Genomic DNA, 17,197 nt, shown 5'->3' with positions numbered 1-17,197 from the left:
GTCTTTCTGGCTCTGGGAGCATAATAAAATAAAAAAGATAATTCCTTGCCTGCTGTATAAACAAAATATGCTTGACCTTGTGCATTCTGTTACTACTGGCTACTAATCTGGAAATGGTCACAGGTGGTTACTTAATTCTAGAAAATCATATTGGATTTGAGACTTGATCACCTCAGATTACTTCGATTTCTGTAAATTTATCTTCATAGCCACAAAAGAACAGACCTCCTCTATCTGAATTTCTGGGAACTTTCTGAAGAATGTCATTGTGTTCTCTAAACTTTATACATTTTGTACTCAGCTAAGGCAGCGGGACCTGTGCTATTAACAGAAAGCCACCAACCCTCATAGAGTATTGCAACTGCATGGAAACAATCTGTACAATATTATTATTTCAAAGTTTTCTAATTTGCTCATTTTAGAAAATAATTTCAATTATAGTTTACATATAATTAGGTAAGAAAATTACCAGTGCTATTATGAACATATTTGTCATTAACATGATTACTGTGTCTTTGAATGAAGCATTTGAGTAGTGTTTCCTTGGTTTTACAGAAACTTGGCACCTGAAATTTCTTGATGTAAGATCACATATCCACATATATGTATATATACATACAGATATATAATATATACACATGTACATATAAAGTACATATGTGATACATATGATATCTAAATAATATACATAATAATGTATTACAATATAACATAAAATATAGAATACATGTATAATTGTTACACTGAACATCCGTGCACATATAAAATACATACCTGCATATGTGTGTGTATTATACATGTATGTATTATATATACATGTACACAATCAACCAAAATGACTGCAAAATAACAAGGGACATTTTTAATTCTTAGCCATCTTTCCTGTTAAGTGGTTTATCAAAAAAGCCAAGAGTCTGGAGATGCTAGCTTTTCAAGGCTAAGTTCTAATCATTGTCCTATTGTTGACTTATTACAGGACTTTCAGCAAATGACTTATTCTCTCCATACTTCTATTACTTCGTTTGTCAAAATAGCATAGAGAGACTTTTGAAGGTTGTCAAAAGGAATAATACAAAATCCAGATAAGACTATGTAAAATGGATATTCCATGTAATTGTGTTAAGTACCTGAGTATCAACCCATTTGGTTCCATTCTCAGTATTGATTACTCTACCATAGAAGTGGACAGGGAGCATGAATTCTGGACGAGCTTTCTCCCAGGGATTACCATGTCTAAGCCAATCATCTGCTTCTTCTACCTGGAAAAAAGACATAACACATATTTCCCAAAGGTTAAACTCTAAGCCCTAAACAAACAAATGAACAAAAAGCCTCTAACTTAACTCAAAAACTCTACTCTAAGAAGAAGGATAAATGTAATTTACACTGAGAAACATTTGCCAATTAGGTTGCTCAGAACATATCTTTTCCTGCTATTGCAAACAATGCTTAACTTCTGTTTTAGAAGTTGTTTGAAAATTGTAGTATATGAATATCACTGTGGTAGTTACCGTACAGTTAATGACTTAATGGACTCTGTGATCTTAGAAAATGGGTGAAACAATACTGAATAAGTACAAAAATAAAACAAAGAAACAATCCGTTAATATTAAGTATAGGCAAACTGAGTGTGGTGAGTACAGAGGTATTCATAGATGTTACAAAGACAGAGAAAGTAAGGGGAATTCATTATTTTTTCTCATTAGCCAGGGAAAGCTTTATGGAAGAAGTGGGATTTATAAAGGAAGTAAAAAGACTTGGTGAACTGGAAGATCAAGGATATTTTAGATATAGGATAAGTCCTAGGGAAGGCTCTAAGTAGAAATGCAACAAAGTCAATATAATAAAATCTAGAATTTATGATTAGAACTTCTACGTAAGTCATGATACAAAGGTTTTATTTTGGTTTTTTTTGGTCCTACAAAACTCAGTCCGAAAATAGCAAAAAAAAAAAAAAAAGGAGGGGGGTTTAAACAAAAATTTCTTAGTAGGTAGATAACTGTTTCCAAACCATTCAAATCAGACCTAACTAATTTGTTACTAAAAACTCTTCTAGTCAAGGTCAAATATGTTTTGAATTAAAAAAATGGCCTATGTTTGCTTTACTGTGACAAAGACAATTTGTGTGTTAGCATAAGTCACAATTAAAAAAAACAAATTTAATGCTTTATCATATTGGAAACCAAAGCTTAACGCAAACTTTGAAAACTAGTGCGGGGTGGGTCTGAAACTCTGAATGAGAATTGGAGAGAGAGAAGCAGAAGTAACATTTTACCAAAAAGAGCATTTAAATGGAAAAAAACCAACATATCAGTGTCTGTTCTCTTCCCTCAAGAAATAAAAATGTTCAGAGATGAGAGAGTGGATTCCATTTTCCCTGGGCTATATCACATGCCCCCTGGTGATTTAGATAGGATGAGTCATTCAGTTTTTTGATGGCAATGTCTCAATATGTTATAAGATTGAGGGACTAATTTTTAATTCCTCCTTGTGAATCTTTTTATTTTTTTTAACCAATGTCACCTTCCTATCAAACAATGATCTGCTTTGATTTGAGTAGGATGACAAGGTCCATGGGAATCCCCCCCCTCCTTCTTCCCCTTTATCTTGTATATCTGTTTGTTTGCAAGATGTTGGTTAAAAGTTCCTTGATTTCAACAACTCATGTTTAAGATAAGGGGGAATCCAGGTCATGAAACACTTTTTCATAGAGGATCTGGCAAAATATGAAAAGGTTTTCAACTAGCTTTGTAAGGAATCCAGAATGAAGATGAAGATTACTTTCTTTCAGATTAATGAAGGTATAAATTCAAATTCCCCTGTGGCTTATTTCCTTAAAAGCTTTAAAACTCATCTTTGAAGAAAACAGGGTATAAATGAGGGAGAGAAACACAGAACAACAGTTATTTACATCAAATCAAGTTTTTACTCCAGTTTCAGCATTGGTATCATGTAAGACTCAAAATAAATAATGCAAGCTTCAGTATGTAGTGTTCCATATTCTACAGCAAAGCATTCAAGTGCCAACCTGTGTGGATTTGACACTGTACTTGAAGAATTACTCAGTTAGGCCCCCTGTTCTTAACAAAATGACAGCATGGATGAATTCAGAGTATTTGACTGATGACCTAAACAAAAACTTTTACTGTCTGATCAGTGAGTGGCTTAAAGAATAAATCATAGAAATAATCAGCAATTTCATTAAAGAGAATTACAATACTGAGACAGCATATGAAAACCTATGGGATACAGCAAAAGCAGTATTCAGAGATAAATAATTTTTTATCTTTAAATGCTTATATCAATAAAATAGAGAAAGATCACACCAATAAATTGGGTATGCAATTAAAAAAAAACTAGAAAAAGTACCAGATTTTAAACTGTATTATAAGGTGGCAATTATCAAAGCTATCTGGTACTGGCTAAGAAATAGAATGGTGGAGCTTTACAATACAAAGTAGTAATACAAAACAGTAAATCATTTTAGTGACTTAGTGTTTGATAAATGTGAAGATTTAGGCTTTGAGGATAAGAATTCATTATTTCGTAAAACATTGTTGGGAAAACTGAAAAGTAGTCTGGCAGAAACTAGGTATAGACCAATATCTTATACCATTTGCAAAGATAAGGTCAAAATGGATACATGACCTTGACATAAAGAACGATATCATAAATAAATTAAAAGAACATAGAACATATTATCTATCAATTTAACAATAGGAGAAGAATCTATGAATAAACAAGAAATAGAGAGCATTGTGAGATATAAAATGGATCATTTTTATTATATTAAATTAAAAAGGTTCTGTACAAATAAACATAGCCAAGATTAGAAGGAAAGTAGAAAATTGAAAAAAAAATTAGCAGGTTGATTTAAAAAAAAACATGGAAAGACTTGAATAAAATGATGAAGCAGGACCAAGAAAACATTGTATACAGCAACAGCAATGTTGTTCAAAGAGTAACTGTGAATGACCAAGCTATTCTGAGTAATATGAATATTCACATCAACTCTAAAGGACCTATGAAGAAAGGTACTATCCACCTCTAGAGAAGGAACTGATATATAGAAGTTTGTATTATATGGTTTCACATCTGTGTCAAATGTTGTCCTTGTCTAATGTGGGGTTGGGAGGGCAGGAGAGAGACAGCTTAGAACTCAAAATGTAACAAAAATAAATAAAATAAACACTAAAACAAATAAAACTGTTTCTATTTTGTTAGTGTATGTTTTAGTGACATAATTTTCCCCCAGAGGACTGCTTTAGCTCTGTTCCAGAAGTTTTTCTATGTTGTATCATCATTATTATTTTCTTTCATGTAATTATTAATTGTTTCTATGATTTATTCTGTGATCCAATCATTATTTAGGATTTCACTGTCAAGTCTATTTGAATCTGTCTTTTGCTTGTGCCCCATGAACTAGTTATTATTTCTATTGTATGATGGTCTGTAAAGGATATGTGTATTTTTTCCTACTTTTCACATTTTTCTCTAATGTCTCTGTGCCCTTTTGTAAAATTTCCATATGATGCTGAGATATACTTATGCTATATAAATATATCCAGATATATTCTCTATTCATTTAGAAGATGCCACATTTTAGCTTAAATTCCTTAGCAAATTTATTCAGTTCTACATTTCCCTTTTATCTTTCTGCAAGAATTATTTGATACTGAGAGAGGCATCAAAATCTGCCATTATTGTATTATTGTGTATATCTTCTTATAATTTATTTAAGGTTTCCTTTGTGAATTTAGATGTCTAATACCTAATACCTAAACCATAAAAGAAAGTATCATAGAATAACTACATAGCAATATTATTAATGATTTAAAATTTTTAAATAAAATACTATTGGATCTATTACAGCACTTTATCTAATGAATTATCCATTGTGATCAAGTTGGATTTATACCAAGGATGCAAAAAAATTGCTCAACATTAGTAAAAGAATCAATTATTAATAACAAGAAACCCCCAAACCATGTGATTATCTCAACTGATGCAGAAAATTTGAGAAAGAAAAATCCACATTTATACTGAAAGTAAATTAAGCTGCCACATTCAACAGCTAGTCAGAGATCTGGGCAATGAAAGACAAAGAATAGCATAATATAAGAATAACTTATGGCAGTGAAAATGACAAAGATGGGGAGTTAGAAGCCAAGTCAGGAACCCACCCTATAATTTATGACTGAGATAGTAGCATTGACACTGCAAAAGGGTAACAGACTTGAGGTAGAGACTGGGGAATTTCCACCAGGGGTCAGAAAGTCCCAGGCTTGTCTTACCACTGCTCCCAGGAGAATGTGACTGTATGCTCCCAGGGAACAAGCTGAGGGTCAACTCTCCCCACCAAAGAGAGATGGTAATTACAGGAAAAGCTGGATTTGATAGGTTAGATTTATTCTACTTTCTCAGTGAGGGTTTTTTCCCAAAGCTCTTGATCCATTTGGATCATTTAGGGGAGGGCAGTCCATAGAGGTAAGGCAGTATTTGTGTGCATCTTTTCAACAACCTCTAGACATTTTACTGTGGATAGGAACAAATGGAAATTCTTAGAATTACCTGAATCATCCCATGAAGTTATTGCTATACAATATTGGGTCCCCAGAAGGATGAAAGCAATTTTTTCTCCAGTAATGGAGATGAAGGAAGCTGGAGTGCTCTGTTATACCAAACTACCTTACAATAACCTTGTGTTACCTGTGAGGAAGGTAGATGGTACCTGGCTGCTTATAGTGGACTATAAGGAGCTAAACAAATCTCCACAACTATCTAACTCCACAACTGTTCCTGATCTCATCAATGTTGTAGACCAGGTAGTCCAGACTTAAGGTTAGTGGTATGAGTCTAGCAACCTTGAAAATATTTTTTTACTCTATTTCTGTAGCTGAAACTAGTCAGGAGCAGTTAGTTTGCTTTCACATGAGAAACAGTCCAATATACCTTCACTGTCCTTCCCCAATTCTACTTGAACTCTCTTTCATAGTGCCAAATTACGGTGGGCAGAGACCTGAAAGAGGCTGCCTTTCTTGGGAGAGCTGGTATATACTTCTGTATTGATGACATAATATTGACTGGGCTAAAGAAGGCCATAATGGCAGAAGCCCTAGATCAAATGGTAGTCCATATGAGAGATTAGGGATAGGAAATCAACACTAAGAAAATCCAGGGTCCAGTTTGCTCAATCAAATTTTGGGAAATTCAATGGGAGGGAAAACTCAGACTCTGGGCCCCAGAGGATTCCAAGTTCAGTGTGAAATTCAGAGACTTATTGGATTCTTTAGAGTTTGGAAAGCCTAGATTCATCATCTGGATATTATGATGGCCATTATTTACCTAGTCAACCAAAAGTCAGTGTCTTTCAATTGAGGTATAGAACAGTCCTGGAAGATTTTAAGAGAGCTGTACAGCAGTCTCTCTCCTTGGGCCCTTATGACACTGAAATATCCATATTTCTGATTCTCCTTTCCCCCTTTTTCTTACTTTAGTATTACTCATGATAGGAGGATTGTTTAGTTATTCAAATGCTGAAAGTTCCTTTAGAATATAATTAGGACCTTGCCACCAAGGGGTTGGATGTGGAAGGAAAGCAATTTCCCCACACAACTCCCCTTACCATGACACAATTTTCCTCCCACACACAACTCCCACACAGCTTCCTTTAGCCCTAGCTTCTCTGAGGTAGTTTCCTGGCCAAGGACTAATAAAAAGCCCAAGCCATGTGTGGGCCCTGGATCTCTTAGATTTGGTGAGTGCCTGAGATAATGCAAGTCTGACTGACCAGACACATTTTCAGTTTGAGATAAGGGAAACTGCATTCAGAGAAGCTGCAGCTTGCTAAATTCTTGCTGGGTTAGGGTAAAGTAAAGCTTCTTTCTTAAATGTTCAGTGATTCGTGAATTCCTCATTTTGTCTCAACATCAAAGCTGAACTAGAGGGGCACTAGATTTAGAACCACACCTACAACACAGCTGAATGGGGGAAAAAATCTTTGTATCAAGTTTCTCTGGTAAGGGTTTAGTACCCAAGATATAAATAATTTTTATAACTAGATATAGATATAAACAATTTATAACAAACAACATATATAATATATAAATACTAAACAATTTATATATAGAGATATCTATCTATATTTATATCTCTATCTAAAACCCCCATATACACAAAAAATACTTATAGTACAACTTTTTATGCAAAGTAAAGGATTGATGGGGGAAAAAAAAAGCAGACACCCATTGAATGGAAAATGGCTAAACATATATATATGTGTATATATATATATATATACACACATATATAGGATATACAGTATATTACTGTGCCAGAAAGAACAATTACAATACAGCCAAAGGTGAAAGTTGCAAAATTCAAAGAATAAACAGGACTCCAAAGAAGAAATCTGAGAAGACACCCCTACTCCACCCCATTGCAGAGGTGGGAGGTCCCTGGGGGTGTTACATTGCATATATTTTCAGGCTTTTCTTATGCATCAGTAAATTTTGCTGATTTTTCTCTTTTCTTTTTTCTTTAAAATATTTGTTACATTGGGTTGACTCTTGGGAAGGAAAAATGGGAGGAATACTGGGAAAATTTTGTTGATATAAAAAAGATGTCAATAAATTTTATTTTCAAAGGGGGTTTATCAAAGATAAAGATAAAGATGCTTCAAAGGGTCTGATTTAAACCATTAAAAACCTACAGGCTATAATGAAATCTAGATTTAAAAAATGGACTGATTATTATATTGATAAAAAATTTCAAGATGAATTGTGAACTCAAGGCCAAATTATATAAAATAAGTGAATTTAACAAAAGGAAAGTATTTGGCATATTGAACAATTTAAAAGATACAAAATGTAAGGTTTATTGTGGAAGTTAAATTTATTTTTAAGAAGAATTTAACTGCACACAGTAGCATAGAAAACTTATTTATTGCTGATTAAAGATATTTATGTATTTAAAGAAAGAAAAGTATAAAAATTTGGCCAGGTTCAGTAAATATAAATAGCAATCACGCTTCCTTTCCTGATCACCAGAGAATACAATAATAACTAGATATATCATTAAACATATTAATAGGTTAATCTGTGCAGGAATTGATTACAACACTCAATATTATTTGTGATCTTTGTTTCATGTTACCAACAACAAAAAAAGGAAGACTGGTTTCTATACTGCATGATACTAAATAATGAATGCAAAGGCCAGGCCTCTGTCATTTTAATCAAAGCTTGTGCCTTGCCCACAGAAGTACTTAATATTAAATAATGAAATAGACAAAGAAATTATTTAAAAATAGTGTACTTTTGTATTTTAAAATATTTAATGTGTCAAAAAATTACAGAAACAACAAAAAATTCTGAAGAATACTCTGATCCATACCTCAAAGAGGAGGAGAAATTATAGGTGGAGATTTACAGATATGTACCTGCCAACCCTCTCTGATCTTCTGATTGAATATTCCATATTCATATCGGATTCCATATCCATAGGCTGCAAGTCCAAGCGTTGCCATAGAGTCTAAGAAACAGGCTGGTAGATGAAAACACAGAGAACATATTAATTTATTTTTTAAATAATATTTTGTTTTTCCCAATTACACATAAGACAATTTTTAATGTTCATATTTAAAAATTTTGAGTCCCAAATTCTCTCCTTTGCTTCTCTCATCTCTCTCCATCCCTGAGACAGCAAACAATTTGATACAGGATACAGGACATATTAATTTAGTCTAATAACTTTTTCAAAAATACTCCTAAGACACAGACTCTGTAAAAAATTACCTCTGTGGGAGGCCAAACAACATACCCAGATACACTGGCAATTGAAAGGTGATTATTTTAACATTAACCATTACCACCAAATTACTAGTTTCTTGAAAAGGAATAGATGCAAGAATAAAATTTACTGCCCTCTCATGTCTGTGAATAATTACTACACACACACATAAGCAAAACATTGTTGTCTTTCTTTTTGAAAAATAGTAAAATAGTGCTAACATTTTTTTGACTCTAAATCTACTGTATGAACTTTTGACCAATTCCATAGACTACTTTAGAAATTAAGACTACTATTTCGTAACTACCTACTTACCATCTTTCTTTGTAAAATCCTGACCAACTTCTTGGGGTGGCTGGTTATTTAAGATGTTTATTGCTGGCCTTTCAAAGAACTCAGAATTGAGCAAAATTCCTCTTGTAATATGTAATTGAAAATCAGGTAATTTTGTAGTTACTTGTTGGGTGGTAAGAAAGCCATGATATTTCTTTTATGAAAATGATGGTGAAATATTTTTGTTCATTCTCTTAAATAAAGAATGATGTATTTGGCAAAATTAATTAAAATCCTACAGAAGGAAAAATGAGCCTTTAATGAAATAGAAAATTTCCAAGCATTCTTGATGAAAGGCCAGAATGGGGTAAACACTTTGAAATGACACAAGATTAAAAAAAAATAGTGAATGTATTTGTTAAACTGGAAGGTGTGGTAACAAATTGTCCAATAATTTCAATAAACATTTATTATGCACCTATTATGTACCAGGTACTGTTCTAAGTACTAGGGACAAAATAAGTAAAAGAAAGATGTGTTTCTGCTCTGAAGGAACTTACAATCTAATGAAGGAAGACACACACAAAAGGAGACTGGAAAGCAGGGCTTATGAGACACCAAGGGTTACCCAGTATGGGGGCATCTTGTTTCATGGTGTTGAAACCATGCAGAGCTGCAGATGGAAAGTGGCATTAGCTAGAAGTCCAATTTCTGCCCTCTATAAAGGAAGACATTGGGAGGAGTTTAGTACTCTATCCTCCTGTCTTTTGCTACCTTCTTATTTGTAAAGAGAGGGATAGAGGCAGAGAAAAAAAACAAGAGGATAATGATAGAAGAAAATAACTAACAATTGTAAGTATGAACATGAATGGAAAGAACTCAAATATAAAATGAAAGAGAGTAGCAGAATGTATTAGAAAGCAGAATCCAAAAATATGTTGTTACAAGAAACATTCAGAAAATAAAGATTCGTGTTGAGTTAGAATAAGGGGCTGGGCAATAATCTATTATGCTCTAGGTCAACTGAAAAATCAAACACCACCCCCCCTCCAAATAGCAGCAGCAGACTTCTAGGAGCCAAGATGTCAGAGTAAGCAGTAAATTGTATAACTCTCCCATATTCACCTCTAAGCAACCATAAAATAATGCCCTGAAACAAATCTTGGAACAGCAGAACCAGCAAAAAGGTGGGGGTAAAACAATCATTTAGCCCAAGAAACCTGGAAGATTGCCAAGAAAGGTCTGTCTCACTCAGGCAAAAGCAGAATGCAGCCCAGGAGAGAAATTGTCCCAGTAAGGCAGAGGCAAGCCCTCCCTCAGCAAACCAGAGGGACATCCTGAGCCACAGTAGGTGGAGCAATGTCAAAATGCCTATGGGCAAAACCCCCCCAAAAATTGAAAGTGGTTTCAAGCCCAGAAAGAGCTCAATGAAAGAGCTCAAAAAAGGAGCTTAAAAATCATATAAGAGGGGGGCAGTTAGGTTGCATAGTGGATAGAGCACCGGCCCTGGAGTCAGAAGGACCTGAGTTCAAATCTGGCCTCAGACACTTGACACTTACTAGCTGTGTGACCTTGGGCAAGTCACTTAACCCCATTGCCTACAAAAAAAAAGAAAAAAGAAAAATCATGTAAGAGAGGTAGAAGAAACATTGTGAAAAGAAATGAGAGTGATGTAAGAGAATTATGAAAAAAGAGTCAACAGCTTGGAAAAAGGAAACAATTGCTTAAAAAGTAGAATTGGCCAAATGTAAAAGGAGATACAAAAACACTGAACAAAACACCTCCTTAAAAAATAGAATTGGCCAAATGGAAAAGGAAGCACAAAAGCCAACTGAGGAAAACAACTCCTTAAAAATTACAATTGGGCAAGTGAAAGCTAATGACTCTATGAGACTCAAGAATTAATCAATCAAATAAATTCAAAGAATGAAAGGAAATAATTAATATAATTATTTTTTCTAAAAATAAAAATGTTTAAAACCATATAATAATCTGAAAAACTGCTGAAAATAAAATCTGATAAAATAAAACATTCATTATACTAAAAATCCTACAATATTAAAGGCACAGAATGGTATTTAATATAATAAAAAGGATTTATCTAAAACTAAAATCAAGCATGATATTTAGTGGGGATACAGTAGAACATTTCCCCAATTTATAGGAGTAAAACAAGGAGGTCCACTGTACCATTTATTACTTTATATAGTACTAGCAACACTAACAATAGAAATAAGACAAGAAAAAGGAATTAAAGGCATAAAGCTAGGTAAAGAATAGACAAAACTATCCCTATTTGCTGATGATATGATGGCTTATTTAGAAAATCTTAAAGGAAACAGTAAAGATACTGAGGTAATCAGCAAAGTCGTAGGCTACAAAATAAATCCTCAACAATGAATTGTATTTTTATATAAAAAATGACAAAATCCACGTGACAATAATAGTAATTAGAAATTTCATTGCAAGTAGCTACAAAATACATGAATACATAGTACGTGAATACAAAAATACATGGGGATCAATCTTGGATTAATTTACAAAGTGTTCCTTAAAGAAATAAAGAACATTTTAAATACCTGGAAGAATATTTACTTTCTTAACTAGGCTATGCCAATATAATAAAAATGACAATGCTGGCTATGACAACAGCAGCAACAGCAGCAGCAGCTTCAGGAGCTCTCATCCCAGAGATGGTAAGGGGGTCAGGCAACTGGTCAGAAACAATTTACAGGTGATATTTTGCTGGCCCTGGGTGAAGATGGTACTGATTTACAACTCTATTGCTCATAAGCAATAATGGGTCATAGTTCTAAGGCTATGTTCTTGTAGCTGCAGGGGAGCAGAGGTCTTTCCTGAGTAAAGACTAGAGTATAGGGGCACCTAGGTGGTGCAGTGGATAGAACACCGGCCCTGAAGTCAGGAGGACCTGAGTTCAAATCTGGCCTCGGACACATGACACTTACTAGCTGTGTGACCCTGGGCAAGTCACTTAACCCCAATTGCCTCACAAAAAAAAAAAGACTAGAGTATAGACCAGGAGAGCAGTGACCATACCTCTCCCAGGATAACATCACTTTGGAAGTACTGAAAACTTGCACAGCTCCAGAACTAGCTCTGAAAACAGCTATAAGAAAAAACCTAAAGCTTGGCATAGTGCCTTCCTGTCCCCAGATGAGCAGAGCCAAACTTTAACGTGAAGTTCAAAGTCAAGAAATAGACTGGAAAATGAGCAAACAACAACAATAAAAATTTGACTACAAAAGGCTATTATAGTGTCAGGAAAAACCAAGACAAACTTGGAAGACAACAACAATGTAAAAACAACTACAAGTAAAATCTCAAAGAAGAATACTAATTGGACAAAGGCCAGCAAAAATTCCTGGAAGAAATTTTAAGAAGATAAGAATGGTAGGGGGAAAATTGAGAAAGAAGTGAGATTGATGCAAGAAAATTATGAAAAGAGAATTAACAACTTGTTAATAGAGGCAAAAAAAAAATACTTAAGAAAAATATCACCTTCAAAAACAGAATTGGCCTAATAGTAAAAGAGACACAAAAAAATCATTGAAGAAAAAACTCCTTTAAAAATAGAATAGGCCAAATGGAAAGGGAGGTACAAAAATTCATTAAAGGAAAAATTCCTTAAAAATTAGAATTGGGGAGGTGGAAGCTAATGACTCCATGAGACAGCAAGAAAAATAAAACAAAGTCAAAAGAAGGAAAAAAATGTGAAATATGTGATTGGAAAAACAACTGACCCAGTAAATAGATTGAAGAAAGATAACTTATGAATTATTGGGCTACCTGAAAACCATGAAAAAAAAAAAGAGCCTAGCTATCATGTTTCAAAAAATTATAAAAGAAAACTGCCCTGATATTTTAGATCTGAAAGGTCAAATAGAAATTGAAAGAATCCTCTGGCGACTTCCTGAAAAAAGTTCCCAAAATGAGAATTCCAGGAATATGATAGCCAAATTCTAGAGCTTCCAGGTAAAGGATAAAATATTACAAGCAGCTAGAAAGAAATAATTCAAGTATTGTGGAGGCACAATTAGGATCACACAAGATACAGAAACTTCTGCATTAAAAGGAGTGGAGAGCTTGGGATATGATATTCCAGAAGGCAAAGGAGCTGGGATTATGACCAAGACTAACCTATTGAGCAAAAATGAATATAATCCTTCAGGGCAAAAATGGATATTTAGTGAAAGGGTACTTTTAAGCATTGCTGATGAAAAGACTACAGTTGAATAGAAAATTTGACATTAAAACACAAGACTCAAGAGAAGAATAAAAAGGTAAACATGAAAGAGCAATCTAAGGGGCTCACTGGAGTTAAACTGTTTATAATCCTATATGGGAAGATGATACAAGTAACTCCTAAGAAATTTATCATTATTAGGGCAGTTAGAAATAATCTTCATAGAAAAAGGTCACAGGTGTGAGTCAATTATATTGTGATGATCTCCAAAAAAAGAATGTAGGACTGAGAAAGAGGGATGCACTGGGAATAGGGGAAAGGGAGAAGTAGAACAGACAAATTTACTCACAAAGAAGAGCTACACAAGGAAGAGCTTTTATAGTGGAGGAAAAATTGGGGTGGTAGTGGAAGGCAATACTTGAATTTTACTATCATAATTGGTTCAAAGAGTGAAAAATTATATATATATATATATATGTGTGTGTGTGTACACATATATATAAATATGGGTGTATACATATACATACATGCATACATACACTCAGTTGGGTATAGAAATCTACCTTACCCAACCGAGAGATAAGAGGGAAAGGAGATAAGAGATATGGAAATGGATGATAAGAGGGAGGGTGTATTGGGGGAGGCAGTGATTAGGAGCAAGGCAGACTTTTAAGGAAAGATAGGATAAAAAGAGAGATAGGGATAAATAGGGGTAAACTGGGATAGAGGAAAATGTGCAGTTAGAGATCATAACTGTGAATGTGAACAAGATGAGCTAACCCATAGAATGGAAGTGGATAGTAGAATGGATTGGAAACCAGAATCCAACAACATGTTTTTATAAGAGACACATTTGAGACAAAAAGACACACACAGAGAGAAATAGAGATCTGGAATAAGACTCTATTATGTTTCATCTAAAGTGAAGAGGGCAGAGGTAACAATCATGATTTCAGACAAAACAAAAGCAAAATTTGACCTAGTTGAAAGAGATAATCTGGAAAACTACATTTTGCTAAAAGGTACCATAGACAATGAAGAGGTAACGAAAAATTTTAGAAGTTTTTCTGATAAAGGACTTTCTCAAATATATAGGAAACTGAGTCAAATTTATAAAAATAATAGCCATTCCCCAATTAATAATCAATCAAAGGACCTGAACAGAAAATTTTCAGAAGAAGAAATCAAAGCTAAATGCTCTAAATTATTATTGATTAGAGAAATTAAAATCAAAACAATTCTGAGGTACCACCTCACACTTATCAGAAATGACAAATGCCTCCAAAGGCCTCATGATAGAAAATGCTATCCACATCCAAAGAAAGAACTATGGAGTTTGAATGCAGATCGAAGCATACTATTTGCTGGTTTTTTTTTTTTTTTGCTTCTGTTGTGTTTTGTTTCATCTTTCTGGTGGTTCCTCCTATTGATTCTAATTCTTACTTACAACATCACTAATGTGAAAATATGTTTAATAGGAATGTATATGTATAGCCTATATCGGATTGCAAGCCATCTTGGGGAGGGAGGTAGGGAAGGATGAGGAAGAAAAATTTAAACTCAAAAGCTTATGGAAGTGATTGCTGATAAATCAAAATAAATTAATAAAATTTTAAAAAAAAGAAATGACAAATGCTAGAGGGAATGAGGGAAAACAGGTACATTAATAAACTACTGGTAGAGTAGTAAGCTGGCCCAAACATTCTAGAGAACCATCTGGAACTATGCTCAAAGGACTTTAAAACTGTGCAAATTCTTTGATCCAGCAATACCTCTGCTAGGTCTATACCCCAAAGAGGTCAAAGAAAAGGAAAAGGACCTATACATACAAAAATATTTATTGCTGCTATTTTTAATACTGGCAAAGTATTGGAAATTAAGGAGATGCTCATCAATTGAGAAATGGCTGAACAAGTTATGGTATATGATTTTATTAGTGTATTTTTGTGCTATAAGAAATAATGGTGGTGGGAGTGGTTTCAGAAAAAAAAAAAACATAGCAAGACCTATATGAACTGATGCAAAATGAAGTGAAAAGTACCAGGATATCATTGTGTGCAGTAACAGCAATGTTATAATGATGATCAATTGTGCAAGACATAGCTAATCTGATCAATACAGTGATCTGAGACAATTCAAAAGGACTCATGATGAAAAACTGCTATCCACCTGCAGAGTCAGAACTGAAGAACTCTGAATGCAAATTGAAGTATAATTTTCTCACTTTGTTTTTCTTGTTTTTTTTATATGGCTAATACAGAAATATGTTTTGCATGATTTCACGTGTATTATTGATATCATATTGTTTGCCTTCTCAATGGGCAATGGGGGGTAGGAGGGAAGAGGAGAATTTGAAACTCAAAATTTAGAAAGAAAAGATTGTTAAAATAAGTTAATAATAAAAATGAAAATGCTACCAAAGTTACTTTACAGTTTTAATGCTGTTTAATAATTTTAATCAATAAAATTATTAAAAGTATGCTTTACAGAACTTTTTTAAAAAATAAATATAAATATAGTAAAAATCATTTGCTAAAACACCATATCCAGAATATCAAGAGAAATTTTAAAAAAGTCATTGGGGCTTGGGAAGAACATTAATTTCGTACTTTAAAATATATTACAAAGAAGCAGTCACCAAAACCATTTGGTACTGGTTAAAAGAAAAGAGGTAGATCAATGGAACAAACTGGACAAGGGAGAATCAGAAATGCACACATACAGGCACAATATATGCATATATGTATGTGTGTATAAGCATATATATTATATATGTATGTGTCCAAAAGCTGCCCCCAATAGATAAGAATTCAAAGTTAATAAACTTTTGAGAACTCTCAGGACAATTGCAAACTATTAACAACCACAGGAAAAATATTCCAACCCACTAATAATAAGAGAAATGCAAATCAAAGCAACCCAGAGAGTTCTACCTTACTGTCTGCAAAATGGGAAAGATTACAAAAGATACGAAATCAGTATTGGAAGAGTTGTGGAAAGCTAGGCACATTAAGCATTTTGGCTGCAGCTATGAAGCTGTGGAACCATTTTGTAATTATGCAAATTAAATTATTAAAATATTTATATTCTTTGACCCAGGCATTCTGTTGCTGGGTTTATACATGCAGAGGCCATTGATAAGAAAGTCTCCATGTTCAACAAAATATTTATTGTAGCACTTTTTGTGATAAGAAATAATTGGAATCAAAAGAGATGCCCATTAACTAGGAAAAAGTGAAACAAATTGTGGTACATTAATGTAATGGAATATTATTGTATGGTAAGAAATGATGAGGGGCAGCTAGGTGGCATAATAGAGTGCCAGACCTGGAGTAAAGAAGATTCATCTTCCTGAGTTCAGACTGGCCTCAGACATGTATAGGTTGTGTGAACCTGGGTAAGTCACTTAATCCTTTTTATCTCAGTTTTCTTATATGTAAAATGAGATGGAGAAGGAAATGGGAAACCACTCAAATATCTTCAACAAGAAAACCCCAAATGGGGACACAAAGAGTTGACACAACTGAAAAACAACTGAACAACCACAAAATACATGATGAATTTGATGCATAGAGAAAAGCATGTTAAGATGTATGTGAACTGATGCAGAATGAAGTAAGCAGAGCCAGGAAAAGAATATTCAGAGTAACTACAACAATGTAAATAGAAAGAACAACCACACATAAAAAAAATTTTAAATGAATGTTGCAAAATTATAAAGAACAAACATGACTCAAGAGAAGACATACTCCCAACATAGCTCTTTGCAACCTTTTTTGACCTATGGATATGCTGTTTTTTTCTTCTTCTTTTCCTTTCCTTGTTTTAAAAAACACTATTTGTTTTATGTAATGGCTCATTTGATGGAGGAGGGGGAGGATACTGGGGTAAAGTGTGCTGATGTAAAAGACACAAGACCAACAAAACTTA

At 33.7% G+C, this 17,197-nt stretch overlaps 1 protein-coding gene across 3 annotated transcripts in view; it reads right to left on the bottom strand.

The window, feature by feature from the left end:
• PYGL (glycogen phosphorylase L) overlaps window positions 1-17,197 on the bottom strand; it is a 65,893-nt gene that overhangs the window by 28,091 nt on the left and 20,605 nt on the right. For all 3 annotated transcript variants that reach the window (XM_027849070.1, XM_027849068.1, XM_027849069.1), the window contains exons 4-5: window positions 8,441-8,544; window positions 1,128-1,259 (exon numbers count right to left, since the gene is read on the bottom strand). In XM_027849070.1, coding sequence (XP_027704871.1) covers window positions 1,128-1,259; window positions 8,441-8,544 — 236 coding nt within the window. The remainder of the gene's footprint in view (window positions 1-1,127; window positions 1,260-8,440; window positions 8,545-17,197) is intronic.

The sequence above is a fragment of the Vombatus ursinus genome, unplaced genomic scaffold (genome assembly GCF_900497805.2).
Source record: "Vombatus ursinus unplaced genomic scaffold, bare-nosed wombat genome assembly UNPS02007284.1, whole genome shotgun sequence".
In the NCBI taxonomy this organism is placed as follows: Eukaryota; Metazoa; Chordata; class Mammalia; order Diprotodontia; family Vombatidae; genus Vombatus; species Vombatus ursinus.
Note: the sequence above shows the minus strand (reverse complement) of the source record. Positions and strands in the feature narration are given on the sequence as shown.